This window comes from Nasonia vitripennis, chromosome 2 (assembly GCF_009193385.2).
Source record: "Nasonia vitripennis strain AsymCx chromosome 2, Nvit_psr_1.1, whole genome shotgun sequence".
In the NCBI taxonomy this organism is placed as follows: domain Eukaryota; kingdom Metazoa; phylum Arthropoda; class Insecta; order Hymenoptera; family Pteromalidae; genus Nasonia; species Nasonia vitripennis.
Window position 1 is genome coordinate 3,038,049 of NC_045758.1, and position 19,723 is coordinate 3,057,771.

At 37.4% G+C, this 19,723-nt stretch overlaps 5 protein-coding genes across 17 annotated transcripts; 1 reads left to right on the forward strand and 4 right to left on the reverse strand.

Annotated features, from left to right (window-relative positions):
- Positions 1–235: 235 nt before the first annotated feature.
- On the forward strand, positions 236–8,137 carry LOC100118741 (WD repeat-containing protein 75). Its single transcript, XM_001602588.6, has 14 exons — positions 236–569; positions 645–846; positions 934–1,118; positions 1,188–1,307; positions 1,395–1,603; positions 1,676–1,834; positions 1,914–2,107; positions 2,191–2,533; positions 2,609–2,795; positions 2,864–3,042; positions 3,108–3,277; positions 3,352–3,537; positions 7,610–7,728; positions 7,809–8,137. Exons 1-14 carry the CDS (start codon positions 439–441, stop codon positions 7,963–7,965), a joined length of 2,541 nt encoding a protein of 846 aa, XP_001602638.1. The 5' UTR covers positions 236–438; the 3' UTR covers positions 7,966–8,137.
- Positions 3,573–6,328, reverse strand: LOC100680050. Of its 2 annotated transcripts, none has more exons than XM_003427048.5 (2): positions 5,982–6,328; positions 3,573–4,475 (listed from the first exon to the last, which is right to left on the reverse strand). In XM_003427048.5, the coding sequence occupies exons 1-2, from the start codon at positions 6,267–6,269 to the stop codon at positions 4,371–4,373; spliced, it is 393 nt and encodes a 130-aa protein (XP_003427096.2). In that variant the 5' UTR covers positions 6,270–6,328; the 3' UTR covers positions 3,573–4,370. The 2 variants fall into 2 exon arrangements, with proteins under 2 accessions (XP_003427096.2, XP_016837801.1); XM_016982312.2 differs by lacking the exon at positions 3,573–4,475 and adding an exon at positions 5,476–5,895 and having other exon boundaries at positions 5,982–6,297.
- LOC103316644 lies at positions 8,053–9,627 on the reverse strand. Its single transcript, XM_008211295.2, has one exon. It carries the CDS (start codon positions 9,413–9,415, stop codon positions 8,210–8,212), a length of 1,206 nt encoding a protein of 401 aa, XP_008209517.1. The 5' UTR covers positions 9,416–9,627; the 3' UTR covers positions 8,053–8,209.
- Positions 9,628–9,705: 78 nt separating this feature from the next.
- On the reverse strand, positions 9,706–12,258 carry LOC100680081 (kinectin). 11 transcript variants are annotated; one of them, XM_032597218.1, is made up of 10 exons: positions 12,004–12,247; positions 11,813–11,874; positions 11,538–11,753; positions 11,308–11,452; positions 11,018–11,226; positions 10,790–10,936; positions 10,481–10,719; positions 10,226–10,402; positions 9,992–10,154; positions 9,706–9,913 (listed from the first exon to the last, which is right to left on the reverse strand). In XM_032597218.1, exons 3-10 carry the CDS (start codon positions 11,685–11,687, stop codon positions 9,851–9,853), a joined length of 1,293 nt encoding a protein of 430 aa, XP_032453109.1. In that variant the 5' UTR covers positions 11,688–11,753; positions 11,813–11,874; positions 12,004–12,247; the 3' UTR covers positions 9,706–9,850. The 11 variants fall into 11 exon arrangements, with proteins under 11 accessions (XP_032453109.1, XP_032453110.1, XP_003427097.1 ...); XM_032597219.1 differs by having other exon boundaries at positions 11,845–11,874; positions 12,004–12,242; XM_008211299.4 differs by having other exon boundaries at positions 9,708–9,913; positions 9,986–10,154.
- A 220-nt stretch (positions 12,259–12,478) lies between these two features.
- On the reverse strand, positions 12,479–19,448 carry LOC100118884 (splicing factor 3B subunit 1). Of its 2 annotated transcripts, XM_032597215.1 has the most exons (20): positions 19,225–19,421; positions 18,779–18,957; positions 18,617–18,700; positions 18,402–18,528; positions 17,777–17,828; positions 17,482–17,550; positions 17,108–17,187; positions 16,846–17,022; positions 16,542–16,755; positions 16,061–16,462; positions 15,510–15,973; positions 15,067–15,424; positions 14,694–14,986; positions 14,491–14,616; positions 14,187–14,408; positions 13,729–14,100; positions 13,472–13,647; positions 13,111–13,383; positions 12,815–13,031; positions 12,479–12,741 (listed from the first exon to the last, which is right to left on the reverse strand). In XM_032597215.1, the coding sequence occupies exons 7-20, from the start codon at positions 17,141–17,143 to the stop codon at positions 12,583–12,585; spliced, it is 3,489 nt and encodes a 1,162-aa protein (XP_032453106.1). In that variant the 5' UTR covers positions 17,144–17,187; positions 17,482–17,550; positions 17,777–17,828; positions 18,402–18,528; positions 18,617–18,700; positions 18,779–18,957; positions 19,225–19,421; the 3' UTR covers positions 12,479–12,582. The 2 variants fall into 2 exon arrangements, with proteins under 2 accessions (XP_032453106.1, XP_001602756.1); XM_001602706.5 differs by lacking the exons at positions 17,482–17,550; positions 17,777–17,828 and having other exon boundaries at positions 12,482–12,741; positions 19,225–19,448.
- Positions 19,449–19,723: the final 275 nt, after the last annotated feature.

Genomic DNA, 19,723 nt, shown 5'->3' on the forward strand with positions numbered 1-19,723 from the left:
TCGATTGAAATAAATGCGACTACAAGTCAACTTCACTTCATTCAAAAATTCTAAATTTCATGTCTGCAGTAACCGGTTCGTAAAAAAAAAAACAGCTAAATAACAAATTATGATTATACTCTTGATCATTGCATATTTATATGTCCAATTTGTTGACTTTAACGCATAATGAGGTTCGCAACAATATATCGCAATCACTTAATTTATATGGCGCGGCACTGCGGATATTCGACCAACTTCACGTTGGTTCGAAGCAGAGACGGCATTACGGCAACCCGCAACGTTGTCGTGTTTTGATGTACCACGCGCACGTGGGTTAAGATCGTGCTTTATTATTTTCGGTTTCTTAGAGTTATGTTAGTTGCAGCTGCATATTGTAACTCTTTTGATATAACCCAGTGGCTGATTTAATTTTCGAGTGAAAAATTAATCGGCAAGATGCAGCTTCTTATCAAACCGAAGACCAAACCTTCCAAGTCCCAGGAAACCAAGGTTGATGACTTGATTTTGAAGAGAAAAAGTGGTGGAAGCATTATAGATCAACGTCCCTTATTTTCTCAAGATGGAGAGTAAGTTTTGTTTATTTATGTCATGAATTGCATTAACAATCAGGTGCAGTTTAATTGATAAATTTGACGTTTCAGGATGGTATACGTTGTCTGGAAGCAAGTTATTAGAGCATATAGTGCAAAAACTGGTGATTTTGTCAAGGAATTGGAACCAGCCAAACATAAAATAATAAGTATTACTTTGTCTCCGGAAAACTCGGATACTATTCTAGGTTGTACAGACAGTGGAGAGATTCTGTATTGGAACTCTCAAAATGGACTTATTACAATGAAAACGGTAATGTGAATTTCATTAGCTTATCAGCGTGTGAATATTAGACATACACAAGACAAGATTTTTTAAATTATTGAATTTTACTTTTAGCAACTATTAATACCTGACAAAGATGTAAAAATCAAAACCTTTCACATTGCTCATTACACAAGGTTTAAAAAATATGTCTGCAATGCCGTTATAACTTATATTGTAAAACAAGATGATGCTAAGATTTTATGCATTCAAATGTATGACATGATTCTTGGAACCAAGACTTTATATCAGAAGCTCAAGTAAGTAAAATATTTTAGTTTACTTACAATTTACAGTAGAGTCTTAATTTGTTTAATAAATTATTTCAGGAATTTTAATGAAGTTTATTACATTGATATTGTTGGAAACCATGGTGAAAATCTTATAACAATAGCTTACAATACTTTTTTATTTGTATTGAGCCCTATGTGGAATTTAAAGTTTCTTCGGTAAGTTTAAATTATAAAATATTTATAGTTGATTATATGAGCTCAAAGAATTTTGTGATAAAAACTTATTTTTCAATAAAATGAAAGCTACAAAATTGGAACTGACAACGGACCCGACGTGAGAACTATCACATGCATATCTGGACATCCCACAGAAGAGTGTGTGGCAGTAGGAGATACAAGTGGTCGAATTGTATTATGGAGACAACTTACACACTATGACGAGAGGCAGCCAGTCAAGACAACCTTCCATTGGCATACATTACCAGTCACAGAAATCGTTTTTAGTACATCAGGTAATACATAATGTTTCATCATTAATAGATGATATTAAAAAATAAATTAATCATTTTATTCACGTTTTAAAGGAACCCTGATGTACTCCGGTGGTGGTGAGTGTGTTCTTGTAAAATGGCCATTAGAAAATCAAAAAAAAAATTCTTTTCTTCCTCGGTTACCTGCTCCTATTAGACATCTTACCGTTGCGCCAGAAAAAGGGTATGTGGCAGTATCTACTTTGGACAATGGTAAGTTTTTCCAATTCTAAAACAGTTATACAGCGTTGGTACACGAAATAGTCATGTTTACTTGTTCTTTTCTACTTAGGTATTCTTATTGTCGATGCACAAAATAAGCTGACTGCAGTAATTCAAAACTTCACTATGGGTATTACTAGTAATCCAAAAAGTCTATTCCCAGCTGGACTGGCTGTAGATCCAAGAACCAACAGTTTGGTTTTGAATGGTCGTACTGGCCATGTTCAATTTTTTAACACTCACACCAAGAGCTTGCTGTATAATGTAAGTGATGGAAGATGGTCTTGAATGTGTGCTATGGAATGCAGGTAGATTTATTTTTAACTTGAATTTTTCAATTATTCCAGTTCAATATAACTGCTCAAAATTTGCTAACTCAAGAAAGGAATGCAATAATTGTAAATACTGAAGTTACTAGAGTTGCTATTAATGATGATGGTACTTGGATGGCTACAATGGAAGAGCGAGATGATAGTGTGTCTTATCCTGAAGTTAGGCTTAAATTTTGGGAGTTTAGTACAGATAAGCAAAGTTTCATTTTAAATACGTCAATTGAACTTCCACATGAAAAAGGAGTAAATGCATTGAAATTCAGACCAAAATCTCTCAACAACAATCAACAATTTGTTGTAACAGTTGGAAAAGATGACAAGTTTAAAGTCTGGCATCTCGCTGAATCAACATCAGATGGTTAATATTTCTCGTATAATTCAATTCGATCGTACGTGAAACGAAGTTGAGAATTAATTTTATTTTTTTTTGTAGACAAAAAACAACATTGGAAATGTTACAGTGTTGGATTTTATCGAAATTTGCCGGCACTGGATGCTGGATTTTCCACTGACGGTTCTCTTATTGGTGTTGGTTTTGACTCCACTTTAACGCTGTGGGTCCCTGAAACCAGTGTACTGAAACAAAGTTTAAGCTATTGTCTATATCGACAACCTATAATGTAATAACCACATTTTATTCTTTATACAGTAGTTTTGAGACAAAATAATATGTAACATACAATTTCAGCCGAGTGGAGTTTGGTAAACAGGAATGCTGTCATCTCGTGGTAGTAGCTTCTACTGAACACTTGGCTGTTTGGGATCTTTTGTCTTTAAGGGTTAAATGGAGTGTATCCCTGAACCTCACGATATTGACTGCAGATCCTTTTTCTGTTTACATGGCAGCGTTCACCACTGACAATACGCGTAAGTGCGGTTTAAGCTGGGAATTCTCTTATACTCATTGCTATAATCATTGCTACACTTTTCAGTTGTTGTCTTCGACCCTGGACATACGGACCCTGTGTATATTAGAAAAAATGTTGTCGAAAAGGACGTCGCGGTCTTGGCCGCTTGTTTTGCCCCGAATCTGCAGGACAACGAAGAAAGCTCGGCAGTTTGGCAGAAGAAGTCTCAGCTTCATTTTTTGAATTCGGAACAAGTTTGTATTCTACCAATGCGTATAATCATCTGCTGCACTATTCATAGATATTAAATTTGTAATATTATTTTCAGGAGCTGCTTACTCTAGAATCCAAATCGGAGTCGAAGATAACGTTGGAAAATTTGTCTGCAAGTCGTAACTTACCGTTGACGGCGTTCAGTCGCATCACAGCTGCGGAAAAAATTACGAATACCGAGAAACCGGCCTCTTACGTTCACGACTACACGAGATTGAGTGGAAAAGGAGCCGTGGAAGAGGTACGTTTGTCAATTCAATAACTCTCAAAAGCACATTGTTGAGTAACAATATTTATTTCTGAAATTTGTCACGAGATCAAAATAATTCAACGACTCATGCTAATTTCTTATCGTACAATGTAAAATCTTATACATATAAGTAAAAATAATCTAGTATCCAGAATGAGGACTAACACAACGATAGATAATAAAAAATAACTTGGGTCGATCAACTGAAAATGAACATCTCTCGACACATGTAATCAATAATACTGGTTCTTTCGTGGTGTCGTTCTTATGAGAGTAAAATGCAAACAAGAAATTTCGTTTACCTAATGAACAAACGTATATAGGTACTCAGTCGAAGGTGATACGATATTTCTTCCTATAAGTCGTGTAATGCAATTTTTTTCCACGTGCATATTATACACCCTTTTCTCAGTTCATCAAAGCGCAGTCTGATCGCACCGCAATGAAATCCAATGTAGAATAGTCAACGATTCAACGGTTTTTTTTTTATACGTTCTTCACACTTTAGCCCGGTACCATGCAGACAGGCATTATATTTTTCATCTGTACTTGGATAATCATCGTTAGAGTTAGAGTATGTTATGTAGATGTGTTCGTGTGTGTGTGTGTATATATAGATAGGCTATTCCCGCGGCGTCGTCGATAAAGCTCTATACTAATTGATATATGACAAGACACCGAAACATTTTTGAGGAGCATCGTCGCAACTAGCCGGGGTTGTGTCGCACGCTACCGAGCACGTGGTCGAGTGTTCCAATAGGCCAGCGCTGCTTTCTTAAGTAGCGGCTCTCATCTCGCGGCCTGTTGTTGTATTTGAATTTTTGTCAGTGCTTGCGGCCGATCCGGTAGTTCCGACAGCGGCGCACCAGGTCGAACTTTCGGTAGCGCAGACAATGCCACTGCGGTATCTGCCTCATGTTCTCGATGGCCTGCAACCAAAAACCCGCGCACACACGCGTGTACAGAAGTGTCCTTTATATGGTAGGCACGTGTAATAGGGGAATTTTAATCGCGCGAAATCGTTTGTCCCTTGAACTCCTGGAAAGCGGCGTCAAGTGCATCAGAGAAAAAGCTCTCCCAAGTGGGTCAGTCGGGAGAAACTGTGTCATTATGACGGCCGTATAACAGTCAGTCGCAGGGGACGATGTTTCCAAATCGCGAGGCCTTCGAACGTCATCTTCATCAGTACCGCGACTTTCGCTCGTGACTCATTCTGTTGAGAGGCTCCCTTCAATGCCCGATTTATTTTTCGAATTCTCAAGTTCTAGGACGTCGCCTGGAAAAAGTTCGCATTTCATAAGCCCACAATCGTATACACAAGCTATACTCGCGCGCCTGGACGGCCGCACGTTCTCCATTCGCGCATACGAGGTAAAAACGAAACTCCGGATCTTGCGCGATCCGCCTCCGCCCGCGTTATTTTTCGAATAACGTTTTCTCTGAACGCAGATCAGCGGCTCAAAGGATAAAACGCGTCTTTTTTTACCCAACAACAGCAGCAGCAGCCTACGCGCAACAGATTTTCCATTATATACCTCCCGCGAGGCTTTTTATAAATTACGAGAGTTTTTAATTTAAACTCCGCTCGGGGCGAAACATTCCCTATACGTCGCACACTATATATGTGCGACGAGTCGGGTCCCCAGTTATTGTCGCGCAGTTCATTCCACCCCGGGCCGGACGCGCGATTAGCAGCCGTCGCTTTCTGGAAGCGGGCGCCGCCGCCGCGCGTTATAATAGTGCCGACTTCCTGCGAACTACCGGATTGCAGAGATTGTGCGTCGGTGAGCTTTTCGATTTGGAACAATTCTAAAGCTGGATATGTGTAAAAATACAAGTACTGAAAGCGCATCGATGTATATAGCGGTATACTCACCCGCAGGCAATGACGAGAAGGAATATATATATATATATATATATAATACACAAGTGGAGACGCGTGTCCATATCTATATGTACGCGTGAAATAATAATCGCCGCGGGCGCACGTACGCGCCCGAGTGCTTGCGACGCATCTCGTCGGCTATGATATTATAGCGCGCGAAACGAATGACCCAGATTTTGAAAGAGTATATACGTGCGAATATTACGAGTGTTATATAGCGCGCAGCCGAGAACGTTTAGATGCGGCTCGTTCTTTGGCTTTCGCTGGCACGAATTTGAAGATTCTCGAGTAAATAGAGGTGTGTGCAAAATTACAGCGTATCGTGTCCAAAGGTCGATGGCCTCTTTCAGGTCGGGACGTCGCCGATCGGTTAGCTCGCTGCCGTCTGTATGCGACGGCTGTTAGATACGCAGCTCCTCTTAATTTGTTTGCGCTCTCGAGATAATGCCTCGATAGGCCAATTCCTTTCGGAAAGTGGCGTTATTATTCGTGGAAAAAAAAAATTAGCTTTTCGCCCTTCGATTTAAGCTATTTGAAAGAAAATACTCACGGCTTCGGGATCACCAGCCGGATAAGCCGAGGAGGTAGCAGCCATGAGGAAGAGCAGGCACGCTGAGTACACCAAGAGTCCAAAGCCCCAGAACTTCATGCCCAAGTTTGCTTCTTCTATTCTCGAGGATATAGCCTGGCGTTGTCGACGTGCACGTGCTTGCGACAGTAGAGCTTGCGACACGGGAAATAACACGAGTCGCGTTGAGAGCTGGCTGGTCACCGGGGAACTGCGAGTTTCGCTGGTCCCGCCATGATCTAATATAGAGTATAGCGCGAGCCGCATCATCTCCCACCCTCCTCCCTAGGCGTCGACGCTGTGTTTGTCAGCTTATATGCACGTTATATACACACCGGAGCTTTTCTCCTCTTATATACTCTCATCGGATTTTCCTTTTCCGAGGAGGCACCTGCTGTTTACTGTTTACCCCGGTGCAGTGCAAGCGGGATTTACGCGCGTGTTTCTTGAAATTTTCCGAGATATTTTCAATTAGACGGGGATTGTTCGCATCGCGTGTGTGGATGAACGTTTTGCGCTTTAGAAAACAACACGAGGAGCTTGGAGCTGAGAAAGTGGATGTTGTCTGTTTTGAAAAAGTTTTATCGGCTTGCTCTCTTTTTCGCTTGTTGTATATATAATTAATCTCGAATGTAAATCTTTGTACTGATGAGAATCTCACTTTTTGAAGAATGCTACGTGATTATTTATGGGTTATAGCGTAGTTTACTGCCTCTTACTGACTCTACAGCTGGAACTCTCTCTCTCTCTCTCTCTCTCTCTCTCTCGTTCAATTTAACCCACTAACGCTCTTCCGGGTTCATTTGAAGCGAGAGTTATTTATTCGTCACTTGCGCATCAGATACGTAGATTGTTGTCATTTGAATTTATCAAAGTAAAATTTTAGCGAGATAATGGACGGTTTTATTATACAAACAAACATGTTTACAGTCGGTACTTTGCGAGGCCCAAGTTGTAGTTAGTAAAAAATCCAAGGGAAAACCGAACAGCAATAAACTGTTTCCTCGTTTCTGGGCGAATCAGAATATTCTACACTCATACTTATACAACACATTGTTTATGCTCCACGAGTCTAACGTCTCGACTATAGACACGTTGAAATTTTCAAAGCGTCGCCGCAACGCCAACTCGCAACGCATAACGCAATAAAAGTGAGGTCGATGATTCGCGATTAAGATCGTCTGCTGCACGCACAAGGTCCCTTATGTATAATTCTAGCTGTATCTACAAAATTTACCAAATTTCATTTTAAAAACGTTCCAACATCTCGAAGTCGCGGGAAAGCCTCGTAAAATTGAAATGACGTCCGCGACAGGAGGTGCAGCTCCTCTCCAGTTTCGGGAAGAAACCGCGTCATTCGCCTTGACGAATAATTTTCGCACACACGAGAACAATCATCCATTAGACGCAGCGAATCCCTGCAGCTAGGTCAGACGTCATTACGGTGCATAACACTCGACGATCCGTCAGCGCTATTTCGCTGTTTTGTACAAAAACATTCGAGAAATGTCGAGCGCGCGCTTTATCGCTACGCACATCTCGCTAATTGGCCGCGCGAGCTTCACGCAGAAATATGCGAGAGCGTTAATTATGATTTTCCGAAATTCCAGCTCCTGATGTCGGTTCCGGCTCACGCGCTGCCCCCGATGAGGATGCTATGCATGCCGTTCCTACTCTCGCTCATGGGTACCCAGAACAATAAGAACAAACAGATCGAAAAGTCTTCGAGGTAAATATTTCGCGTGATCCATAGTTCGTTCATTCTCATCTGATGAGACATGTTTTTTTAAACAATTTTTTATGTTCAAGGAGCAATGCGAATGTCGAGGAGGAAGAATTGGATAGCGATGAGGAGGAGGCGGTAACGTCTGAAGAGTTTCCGCTCAGCAAGGACAAGGTGGACAAAGACGCGAAAAAGGAAGAAAAGCTCATTCATTTTGATTGGGACCGCGAGGCCCTGTTTTGACGAAAGGAATAGCTGACGTGATATCGCTGTTGATAGTATATAGATTTTCGCATCTATTGATTGTTGAGGAATATAGTTAGCTTTGTACAACGCAAACAATATTTTTTACTTGTCTAAATATTGTACAAAAATTATTGACGAATACAGTTTGAAAATAATACATATTATTCAATCTTGCAATACATTTTTTTCAAACACAGCTTCGACATTTTTCTTGTAATCTCATACAACGTACTGCAATTGGTTATGTGGCGACTTCTACAAGATCCCGAATGATTTCCTTGATTGCGCTTCCGTATTCTGGATTACTGTTCACTAGCGGTACGACAAATTCCGACCTATTTTCAAAAACGTATCTCTTAAAACTGACCGGGTCTCCCAGAATTTTACCCAGTACACTTTCTGGCATGAGCAAACCCGGTAAGTACATAGCTGCGAAGGTGACACCGAAAAGTTTGTATTCTTCATAGGTTTTCCAAATCTCTTCAAACTCGGGTATTCTCAAACTCAAATCACTTTGCTCGAGTGTCGTGCAGAACTCCGAATGATAGTGTTCGATTAGTTCGCGTTCATGCATTTTCCGCTGCTCCGGAGTACAGTTTATGTACAACATCATCTTCAAGTCGATAACCGGAGACGCATATCGAAGGCATTGATAATCGACCAAAATGCACTTTTGTGGATTACCAGCGTTCAGCATGTAATTGTTTTTCCAAAGATCTCCGTGATTGATCACGTTGATTTTATTTGGCGAAGGCTTTGCAGCCGCGATAAGAAAGTCACGTAACTTATCTATATTCGGAGATTTGAAACCAAATAGCTTGACTAGATCGGCTACCATCGTCAAAGTAGTGTTTAGAAATCCCCCCAAGAATGTTTTATCCTGCAGAAACATGACATCCTCGAAAATTTCTGGATCCACTTGATTCAAAGGCTTTCCAAGCTCCGCCTCTGCCAAAAGGGAGGATGCGTGAAATCGGCCAAGAGTTGATGTTAGACACTTCAAACTACTGTAGTCCTGAACTTTTAATTTTGATGTAGAGTAGCCGATCAGCCCAAGGTCTTCAAAAAATAGCATATCCTTCATTGCTAGCCAACATTTCGGGGCGAAGGAGTCACCTTTCAAGTGTTTCAACATAGATGGAATGATTTTATTGAAAAAATTGACTTCTCTCGGGAACGGCAAACTATCTTGAAATACTAAAGCTTCTGCATTTTCCACGTCTAAAGAGTGTGCTGTCTTTAGGAAGAAATGGTAAACTTGAACTTGCGCATTATTGGGTAATTTGTAATTTACCGCAAGTGCGTAGTGAACAGCAACGTATCCTTCTTTCACTTCTGAGTAAGGTCGAAGTTTGTAATCGACAATCTGCACTTCAGGACCAACTGCATTGGCCATAGCAAGTTGGACATTTTTCTCGAGAACTTCAATTCTCTTACCCAACGCCATATTTCTAAGCAACCGAGGATACTATCTTCATAAAGAATGCACTATTAAACTGCCTGCCTCGTGCGGATATCTCTTGATTCAGACGTAGTCTTATCTCCGAATAAAATGAAACTCGCAAAGCTTCGATAAGGATAAATGATTACTAAATACTTGTTTATGTTTAGTCATTGATGTGGCTCGGAGGTAAAATCTTAAATGAGGTGTTTTTTGTAAAAAAGGATGTTTCAAGATTGACTCTGCATGAGTAAAGATTTTCAGGTAGCTACAGGAAATTGTCAAATAACTCATAATTTAGTTCGTAAAAAAATGTATTTTTAGTTTTTTTATAAATATCTAATGCATAGATGAAAATTGTCTTTCAAAGTTAACAAAGAGAGTAACGCCATCGCTTCTATTAATATCATACATTACACTTATAACATATGTTTACTCATTTCATACTTCATAGGGATCATATATATGTAATCCATTTGTTATAACTTCCCGTAGTATCTTGTCCTAAAAAAGTAATATGAGTTATATTTAGATTTAAATAAATCTACAAAATATTTATTGATGTACAGAAATTACTTTTACCATGGTTGTACTAACGATAAATATCTCATTATATCGCAATAGAATACGTGCATTATCATCTTGAACTGCAGATATAGTGGTGAGTACATCGTTTATCATTGATTGACTTTTAGCAAGATCTGCTTTCTTTTCTTCTAGACAATTTTTCCGAGAATGCAATTCTCTATTTTGTTAATATTAAAACTTGCATTAATTTTTTTTTGTAATTATTAGTCTAATCCTAATATAAAATACCTTTCTTTATCTTTGTATTGATTGTCTAATACAAATAACAGCTGTTCATGCCCTTTTTGATCTTCATCTTTTGAAAGATTGCAAGATGAATTTATTTCCATATTTGACCATTTATCAATATCTGCTTTCAATAGGTTTAATTCTTTTTGTACACATTCTAATTTTTCACAAGTTTCTCTGAATCAAGTATATTTTTGTTAACAGAAATAGCCATATTATAGTGTTTACTATTTTAATTAAAAGTTAACAACTTACTTCAACGGTTTATAAGTTTCACTTGCATTCGCTGAAAATTTATCATTTAGAGTTTTTACTAATTCTTGAGCGTTTTCATTGTTTTTAATTTGTAGTTTTTTTCGAGTAATTGAATCATTCAAAACCTGTCTTTCTTCCTTTTTCATTTCCAAAACTTTTTTCAATTCTTTTGAACGTGCTGCATACTCTTCTGGAGACTTTACAATTTTAGCTTGCAAATCTGTGGTTTCTTTATGTAACTATCAAGAAATTAATTGAGTACATTATTATCAGCTGTTGTATTAACTGAGGACTTAAAATAATAAATACCTTTATTGCTTTAGCCTTGAGATCATTGTAGTTTTGATTAACATTTTGATGTTGAATCATAACATCTTTCACTTGTTTTTCTAACTCAATAGACCTTGTGCTGTTTTCTTCCATTTCCAAACGAATTTTATCTATTTCTTGTTGCAACTAATAAATACATAATAAATTTATGTATTTTTTCACCAAAAGATATATAGTTTAAATAGCAGTAAATATATGAAAACTTACTTGTTGTTTTAATTCTAATTTATTTTCTCTATCATTGATCATTGCCCCTGTCTCGGCAATAATAGCATGCTTTTTGTCTATCATGTCCTCTATATCCTTTTGTTGATTATCAAGCTCTATAAAAGCCATTTCATTCTCTGTCATCTTGTTCCTTACATAGGCAAAAAAGTTGAATAAAATCTTGATCTGTCTACGTGCTTTTTTTGGACCTAAAGTATTTGAAAATAAAGTAATTCTAAGGACAACAGAATTTAATTATAGTAATTTTAAATGTTGTTAAATTGATTTACCTGGACTTGTGATATCTGTAAGACACAAGTCTTTCAGAAATATTTCATTACAAACAGAAGACAAAGCTGAGTATAAATTTATAGCTTTGATTGCATCAGAAGCTGAGTCAGGGCAAGAAAGACACTCTAGTTGATCCATTGTTGACTAAAAAATATTACCATTAGAATTTATTATTATAAAATTATCTACATCAAGGCATAGATAACACAAGAAGTTAAATATTTCACACCTTAGATATTTCATTGCCGTCAAAATTAAACTTGTTCAAATACTCTGTTATAAGATACAACATGAAATCTTCTGTTGGGTTTTCAAGATTTTTCATATCAACTTGAATACCTGCTTCCTGCAGGACACTTTGTAAATTTTCTGGCTCCATTTCTTTGTAGTTTTTGCAAAATCAAGCTTATTAATAGTTCATTTCTGATGGAATTAACGTTACAACCTGTGGCACAATTTATCAACTATGTAAGTTGGATAACTATTTACAAAAAAATGTATTACTTTACAACGTAGGGTTCAAAATTTCAGCCAACCATCCTCAGCAACGCTAAGTATAAAGTACACTGAGAAAAAAATAAAGTTAGGGTTACTTGATAGCACAAAGTAGCACCAACTGGAGAGTCTCCGGTAGCCACAACCGGAGACTCTGGTAGCCAGAGCCGGAGTCCAACATAATCTCTAAATGTACCTACACTGTCTTGCTCGTAAATAGCATTTTGCTTCTGGTTATACTGCATTAATCGATCATATTATCTATTATTGATAATTTTCTAGTTTACGAACAATGTAAATGCGGTAGCACGAGTTCGAAAATTCATCTACTCTGGCCTATGGATTTTGTCCGGTTAAGGTTACTTGTCAAATAACTTTGTTTTTTTTCTCAGTGTATATGAACAAACCGCCAATATAAGTATAACTACCAAGAATGCGTGTATCAGTTTGGCGCTAGTGTGCTCTTACACCATATGTAGCTAATAGATATATACATATGTATTTACGCGCATCCTCGGTCACGTGGTTTGGGTAAAAAAAAAAATAAATAAATAAAATTATTAATGAAGTAAATCTTTATTAATAGATCAAAAACTCGTGGTATTTTTGCTAAAATCACTTATTTCTTACGAATATTTTTTTTTAAATTAGATTGCAAAAATAATGCGACAATTTGAATATTGAATCTCTTTATTGTACAGTCAATATTTAAAAATTCACAAATTATGTTGCTAGCACGTTATACAATACCTATGTAATAACTTAGAATAGTACCCTAATTACAAAACATAATCTAGCTCGTATCTAATATATTGATTCTTTGGGTCATTCATTATTCTCGGATAGCCAGCAACAAGAGCATCTTGTCCACCGATATACAAAGAGTTATATATCTTCCAATACACATCGCGAACTTTCCTTGCAGGATGGAATAAACCCTGAAAAGAAAAATAAGTGGTTATCAAATATTACCTTTCTTATTTCCCACTTCCAACAAAAATATACGCATACCTGTAAAGTGTACTGTAGAATTTTAATTGGCCCCAGTGATACTCGTAAGCCATCCACAGCATCCATAAATGCTTGAACTAAATGCGGAGAAGTCTCAAAAACGTTCGGCCATACGTAATTTAATAGATGTACCAAGGCATCTTCACAGCCAAATCCGTGAACGCCTAACGACATGTGCTTGATTGCTGCACAAGCTGTTTGTCTGTGCACGAGATCCCTAAATAAATTGAATTAGTTTTAATTAAATGTACAGAATTGAATTATATTGAATTTTGTAGCTATAAAAAAACTATTACCTGTCCATTAGGGCATCTTCAAGTAATGGACTGACAGCGTAAATATAATCTTTACCCATTTCTCCAATATACTCAAATAAGAAAGATAGAGATTTTAAAACACCGTTTTGAACATTTAATTCTGGAACTCTGTATTCATTCATTAGTGCTGGCAATACAGTGAATGGGCTGCATGTTTCAGCAACAATAGCGATTGCTACAGTTGTGCATACACGGTTTTGACGCTCTTGAACTTTTAGATTATTTAATAATGTTGCCAAGACATCGTGAGGCCTGTAAAGAACGAGAACAAATTTTATAATTTACACCATACTTGAATTATTATTTTAAACTGGATAATATTATTGATGATATCACATACCCAATAGCTTTGGCAATATAACCAAAGGTGTTGACTGTGGCTCGTCTTATAGCTTTTTTGTGGGCCTTGAGCAGTTCCAAAAGTTCGAAACAAATTCTCATCCATTCACGTGCCGATACATACTCGGGTCCACGGTCGGCTATCCTTCCAACTAAATCTATACAATTCTCCTGCACCTATATAACAGGCAATAAACATAGACTATGTGAAATTATGCTTGATTATAGGAACATTGCGTTTACGAAGGAATAATTTACCTTTTCGTGCCTGTTCTTCAAAATAGGCGTTAACCTTGGAAGAAGGTCTTTTATGGGCGGCGTCATTTTCGTCATTCCAATTACATTGACAATGCCTTTTAAAGCTCCTAGTATACTGCCCAGTACTTCGGGGTATTCTTCTCCTAAGTATTCATATAGCACAACTCCTAAATGTCCCATGAGCTTTTCTTCTTGACAAGTCTTCATAACAACCGCTATGCGAGATATCAGATCAGCAGCTTGCTGCCTTACCTTCGCCGATTTATTATTAAGCCTCCATAATATTGTACCACAAATTTGCGGCAAATAGGGCTTTACTCGTTTACTAAGTGTATTCACAATTGTGCCAAAACCGTTCAGCATAACTACGTCCTAAAAAAAAACAAATTGTTTAAAGATATAAATAAAATAAAAATGACATATAATTGTTACAAACATTTTTTTATTGTTTATCATACCTCTGTCGTCTGTTCTTGGAAAGCGTATAAAATACCGTCAATTAGCTGTTCCTCGAGGCGAGAATCAACGTCAGCTGCTCCAAGATTGCTCATGATTTTTTCGATAGTTTCCATTACCATCTTTCTGTACTGTTCGTTCTCATCCTTCAAATCATCAACAACTCGGTTGATGATTTCAGAGGCCCCAACTTTATTTGCAATTTCAACCGTAGTATCTACAAGCTATAAATAAATAATTTGATGGCACGATTATAATGACATTTTAACAAATTAAATAAATTATTATTATTAACTCGATTGATACCTGTCGGTAGTTCCTACGATCTAGGGCCATTCGATGATTCCAGAAATGTTTGAAGAAATGTGGCAAAATTTCATCTTTTATATACTGGGCTTCCACACCATCAGTTCCACAACATTGTTTTACGACCTATTAGCGGAAAAAAAAAATTAATAAGCAGAAAAATATAATCTATTGCAAAAATAATTGGACGTCAATTAATTTACCTTTAACACAATTTTCTTCATTTCTTCATCTGGCGACTGGAATTCTCGGATCAGAATCAACATTACTTCTCGAGTATAGTAGTTGGCATACTCAGCATCCATAAGCGGTATCAAATAACCAATGGCTTTGAGAAAAGCTGCCAGACCTTTGCCTCTATGCGTACGAATACCTTTCCATAGAGGCTTCAGTACTGAATCGAAACTTTCAATACCGTAAGGAGTGGCTGCTTCAGCCAATGCCGCTATAGCCAAGGCAGTGATGGTACGAACTTTTTGTTGTTCATCCACCAAACCTTAAAAATAAAAATTTAAAGATGAATAAATGGTTCAGCAATTGCGAGCTCTGTAACATTGAAAGTAAAATTAATCTTACCATGCTCAATGATTTCAACCAAACTTTTCAAATGAGGCAAGATAGCACACCCCATTAAAATAGCAATCTGTTGTACTATCTTGATACCCGTGTGTCTTGCTTGCCAAGATTTTTTACTTCTGCATACAGCTTTCAAAAAAGGCAAAAGAGATGGAATTCCTAAAGCCGACGCGACCACAGCAAATGCTCTGGCTGTCGTATTTCTGACGTATTCGTCAATGTTGTCAATATCGGGCCTCATGGTAGAGATCATAGTAGCCAATCCAGCAGCTTTTGCCAAGTTCGAAATGATCTCTCTGCCTTCTACACGGGCATAATAATCTTCGTCAATTAGCAAAGGTTCAATGACGACGAGAATCTGTGAAGATGGTCATTTTGTAAAATTAATACCGATTAGTGTAATAGACAATGCATAACCATTTTAATAAGATAAAAAATTGTACCTTGTGTACATAAGGCCTGACCAAATCATCTAGTTTGTACAAAATTCGATCGATTACTTTAACCAGTAAATGTCTTTCTTGATCTTCGAGAGTTGGAGACATAAGAAGGGGTAAAATTTGATTGAACAATGGACCAGCACCGAATTCTCTCGCTTTGTCCGTTATTTGTCTCAACGCGGCTTTACGCATTGGTGGTGTGCCATTTTTAATTTTCAACAATAACTTCATGATTTTTCTTTCTTTCTGTTCCTCTGGACTTAGTGATTCTTCATCAACGTCCACCAACAGTTTATCAAAATACTGAGCATCTTCTGGCTTCATGAAAGGCAAATTTCCCTTTGGTTGATTGTCGATTAATTTTGAATTTTTATCTTCTTGCTGAATGAAAAATCCCTGTGGTGTTCCAGCAATAGGTGTGGGAGTTGCCGTTAATTTTCTAGCAGGCGTTCTAATGGGTACGTAACCTGAATGCCAAAAAAATAATTAATTACGATTCAAGTTTGCTTTTTCTAGAATCACGAAAATATTAAAAAAAAATAATAATAATTTACCTGCAGGAGGCTGCAACACTTTATAGCCCGGAGGAAACATTGCGTCAAGCTCATCGTCCGATAAGGGACGATTTCTCTCGTCTATTTCCCGCTCCCATCGGTAAGCCTGGAGCTGTTCTGGTGTCATTGACATGAGATGTCCGGGTGTTGGAGTGGCCATTCCCATGGCTTTTGAACCGATTGGAGTTGTGCCACTAGGTGTCAAAATAGAAGTTTGATGCGGAGTAGTCAAAGGCGTCGCTGGAGTCTGCGGCGTCATGGATCCAGGAGTTTGAGTAGGAGTTTCATCCCAACGACTCCTTCTCTTACTCGCAGACGGCGTCGGTGTTTCTTGTATTAAATCTCCAGCTACTCTATCGGTTCTTGGTGTCTCGGCCCACCCACTACCATGACCAGGGGTTTCTATTTAAACATTTTAATTTTATAATTGAATACTTATGAAAATTTGTAAGTGTTTCGAAATTTAATTCATATGTATTACCTCTTTCTGTTTTGGGAGTTTCGTCCCATCTGTTTCTTCGACTAGAAACTACTTTTTCAAGAGGGGTTTCTCTCCCTGGGGTTGTTGCACCGGGAGTTGCATGACCAGGTGTTGCATCCCAAATTCTTGTGCTCACTCCTGGTGTGGCCCCGGGTGTTTCCCCTCCTTTGCCATGGCCGGGAGTCTCATCCCACCTTACAACAGCTGGTGTGACCTGAAATTCAATAGTTTATTATTAACGAAATAATAACTTATTTTCATCAGAAATACTACGTTTATGTAGGTTTATGTAGGTTTTACGTACATCTGCATTATCCCATGATGTCGGGGTTGTTGCTGTGCCAAGTCCTGCAGTCGGCTTTTTAGCGGTTGGCGTATCATCTGTTTGATCCCAACGACCACGTTTCTTGGGAGCTACTTTTGCTTCTCCGTTCGTTTTAAGAGTTCCATCTTTAGCTTTCTCAGCTATTTTCTTACGCAGCTGTTAATAAAATAATATTAGTGTTGTGATTATTGAATTTGTAAAAAACGATAATAGTTAATGCTGTTCATATCCTATTACTTACTTCTGATTCTTCTCCTTTTAGGAGCTGTTCTTTCATAATTTCTGTGTATGTCCTTGATCCGACATCTGGAGTCTTTCCACCTGTAATCAAGAAACAAGTCACGCAAAACGCGACAATTAGAAACTTGGATGTATAACGTTATGAAGTTTGATTATTTATCTGACTGAAATCTCCTAATCGTTTTGAGATGAATGTCTAGATCATTATGCCCTTAGAATATCGAAAGTATATTCCAAGTATAAGCTACTGAATGAACTTGAGGCCTTTACCCGCTTGAAGAATGCAACAAGTTAACAAAGACAAGAAGAAATCCTAACTAAAATTGTAAAGCAGGTAAAACAGTTGCATCAGTAGCTGGCATACATTATACGTACGTGGAGTTTTGGTGCCACAGGCAGAGCACTCTCCTGCTCATATCATCCAGTTTGTAAAATACTTGACATCTAAAAATCAATTCTGATCTCGTTATTAATAATTTATGCACTCAAACCATTCATACTGATTTATGGGGCTTTTTTAAACCTGAATGATAAGATAAAATAGTTAAAACCAAGATTTCAAAAATTTCAATTTAAAATACAATTTCAGTTTTTTCAAGAGAAAAACTTTTATCTTTATCATTGAATCGTCAGGTTTAATAGGTGGATTTTTACAATTTAGTCGTATAACCTTCGACTTAGTATCCAGGATAAGCAGATGATTCCACATGTGCAGACCGTCACTAAGATTGGAAAAAAATGCAGGAATTAGTACGTACTTGGAAGAAACACATTCATTCACTTCATCCAAACCAAAAGTTAACGATAACACACATCTCTTTTCATGTCATCCAACTGCATAACTACTACTGTGGCTAAATATCTGATTTTATATCTGAAGCCTATATACTTTATATAAGAAAATAAAAATATGGATTTGATTTTCATAACATTTTTTAAGATAGCAATTGAGAAAATTGAACAAACGCACATACTCATACATAGCATTAAAAATAATTTCTAATTAAGTTATAATAACAACCACCTATCTTTTAAATATGACAATATTTACACGTTTTCATAAATTTACTAAACTAATCTTGAACAGATTATTCAATTTCTCAATTGATATTATCAACAAATGTTGTAGTAAATTATATTTTAAGTACTGTAGTTAGATAAAATTCACAGTTAAAAAAGAAGAAAGATAATTCCAAAATATGTAATAACTTAAATATAAAGAAATTGCGTAACTATCGAGTTTTTACAAGTACCTGCTTATCTTTTAAATCATGAAAAGCGATAAAAATACTAACCTTCTGCAAATGGATCAACACGCTCCGGTGAAATAATCATCCGCCGCCTTTTTTGCCTATATTCATCTTCTCTGTCAGCAATTGTTGGTCGTCTTCTGTCCGCAAAGGGATCATAATCCTTTTCACTCTACAAATGTGGACAAACGTGTTTTATAATTTGTCACTACTGATCATAAAGTACGAAAAATAAAAAAAATTCGACAGCAGTTTCTTACCTGTGCAACATCGTTGAGTAATGCAGCTGGAGCATTGAAACCCCTCTTGTTTGTACTAAATGTACTTGGTTCGTAATCTTCATCCTACAGATGAAAAAATAATATAGAGTCTGCGTGTAACAAGTAGAATGTAAACGTAAATTCATCCATGTATCTACTTACGTCAACTTCATCATTAGCTGCAATGGATGTGACGTAGCCATCAAACTTATTGTTCGTCCCATCGTAGATATCTTGATCATAGAATCCAGTTTTGCCTAGAGCTACCTGATCTTCTTCAACAGCATTAGCTTTTGCAGTTTTCTTCTTCTCCTGTATGTCTCGTATCTGCGCCTCAATATCTGGAACAGAAAATTGTTTGAGACATCCATTTTTTCAGATAAACTAACGATTGTCACAATGTTTAGGTTAAGTTGCGAGGACTTGTTAACCTGATAGAATCGTCAGAAGCTCCGAATACAAGTACTTGGCTGATTTGCGATCTATCCAAGTCCAAGTCGAAATAAACAAAAAAGTTCAAAAAGGTGCCGGGAAAACCCGAGAATCAAGTAATCGTCGCGTCAACGTAAGCACATATAAATTGCAGTAAGGGAATCAGGAAAACTTACCTTCTCGAGTTCGCGGTATCTGATCCATGTTTGCGTCTCGAGGACTGACGCCTCGTGCTCTGCACTTGTCGAAAACTGTGCAGGAATCGTATCACACTAAAGAACTATTTCGGATGAGAAAACTGCGTTGAAATATTTGAAAGGGACGATTATTTATTACTCATATACTTATACGATGCACGCGTTACAAGCACACTATCGCTGCTATTATACACACACATATATACATATATATGCTGCCATGTTTGCATTCGGCAGCGCCGCTGACGACAATTCGAAACATCAACGCGCATGCGCTCTCGAACATCAGAATGCGGGAAAATTTTAATTCACGAGGAATTTGACTGTAAAAATTTAATCCAAGCATCGTAAAAGCATCTTCAATAGTTTTCACTGCACTTAATTGCAAACTTTTTTTTGTATAATCTAATCATTAAAAAATTGAAGTAAGTTCAAAACGGAGTTCGGTTCAACAACAAAAATAAAATATAATCCTCAG

Bases quoted from the DNA above. Each gene is read 5' to 3' on its own strand.
- LOC100680050 (XM_003427048.5), bottom strand. From the start codon at position 6,269: ATGATGCGGCTCGCGCTATACTCTATATTAGATCATGGCGGGACCAGC. The intron at 4,476-5,981 runs GTGAGTATTTTC...TTTTGGTTGCAG, and splicing joins CGGCTGGTGATCCCGAAGCC to GCCATCGAGAACATGAGGCA.
- LOC100680081 (XM_008211297.3), bottom strand. From the start codon at position 11,687: ATGGAGCCAGAAAATTTACAAAGTGTCCTGCAGGAAGCAGGTATTCAA. The intron at 11,227-11,307 runs GTAAATCAATTT...CAAATACTTTAG, and splicing joins TACAGATATCACAAGTCCAG to GTCCAAAAAAAGCACGTAGA. The intron at 10,155-10,225 runs GTATTTTATATT...TTAACAAAATAG, and splicing joins CAATACAAAGATAAAGAAAG to AGAATTGCATTCTCGGAAAA.
- LOC103316644 (XM_008211295.2), bottom strand. From the start codon at position 9,415: ATGGCGTTGGGTAAGAGAATTGAAGTTCTCGAGAAAAATGTCCAACTT.
- LOC100118741 (XM_001602588.6), top strand. From the start codon at position 439: ATGCAGCTTCTTATCAAACCGAAGACCAAACCTTCCAAGTCCCAGGAA. The intron at 1,308-1,394 runs GTAAGTTTAAAT...ATAAAATGAAAG, and splicing joins TGGAATTTAAAGTTTCTTCG to CTACAAAATTGGAACTGACA. The intron at 7,729-7,808 runs GTAAATATTTCG...TTTATGTTCAAG, and splicing joins CAGATCGAAAAGTCTTCGAG to GAGCAATGCGAATGTCGAGG.
- LOC100118884 (XM_001602706.5), bottom strand. From the start codon at position 19,252: ATGGATCAGATACCGCGAACTCGAGAAG. The intron at 16,756-16,845 runs GTACGTAAAACC...ATTGAATTTCAG, and splicing joins CATCATGGGATAATGCAGAT to GTCACACCAGCTGTTGTAAG. The intron at 12,742-12,814 runs GTATGCGTATAT...TTTTCTTTTCAG, and splicing joins TTCTACAGTACACTTTACAG to GGTTTATTCCATCCTGCAAG.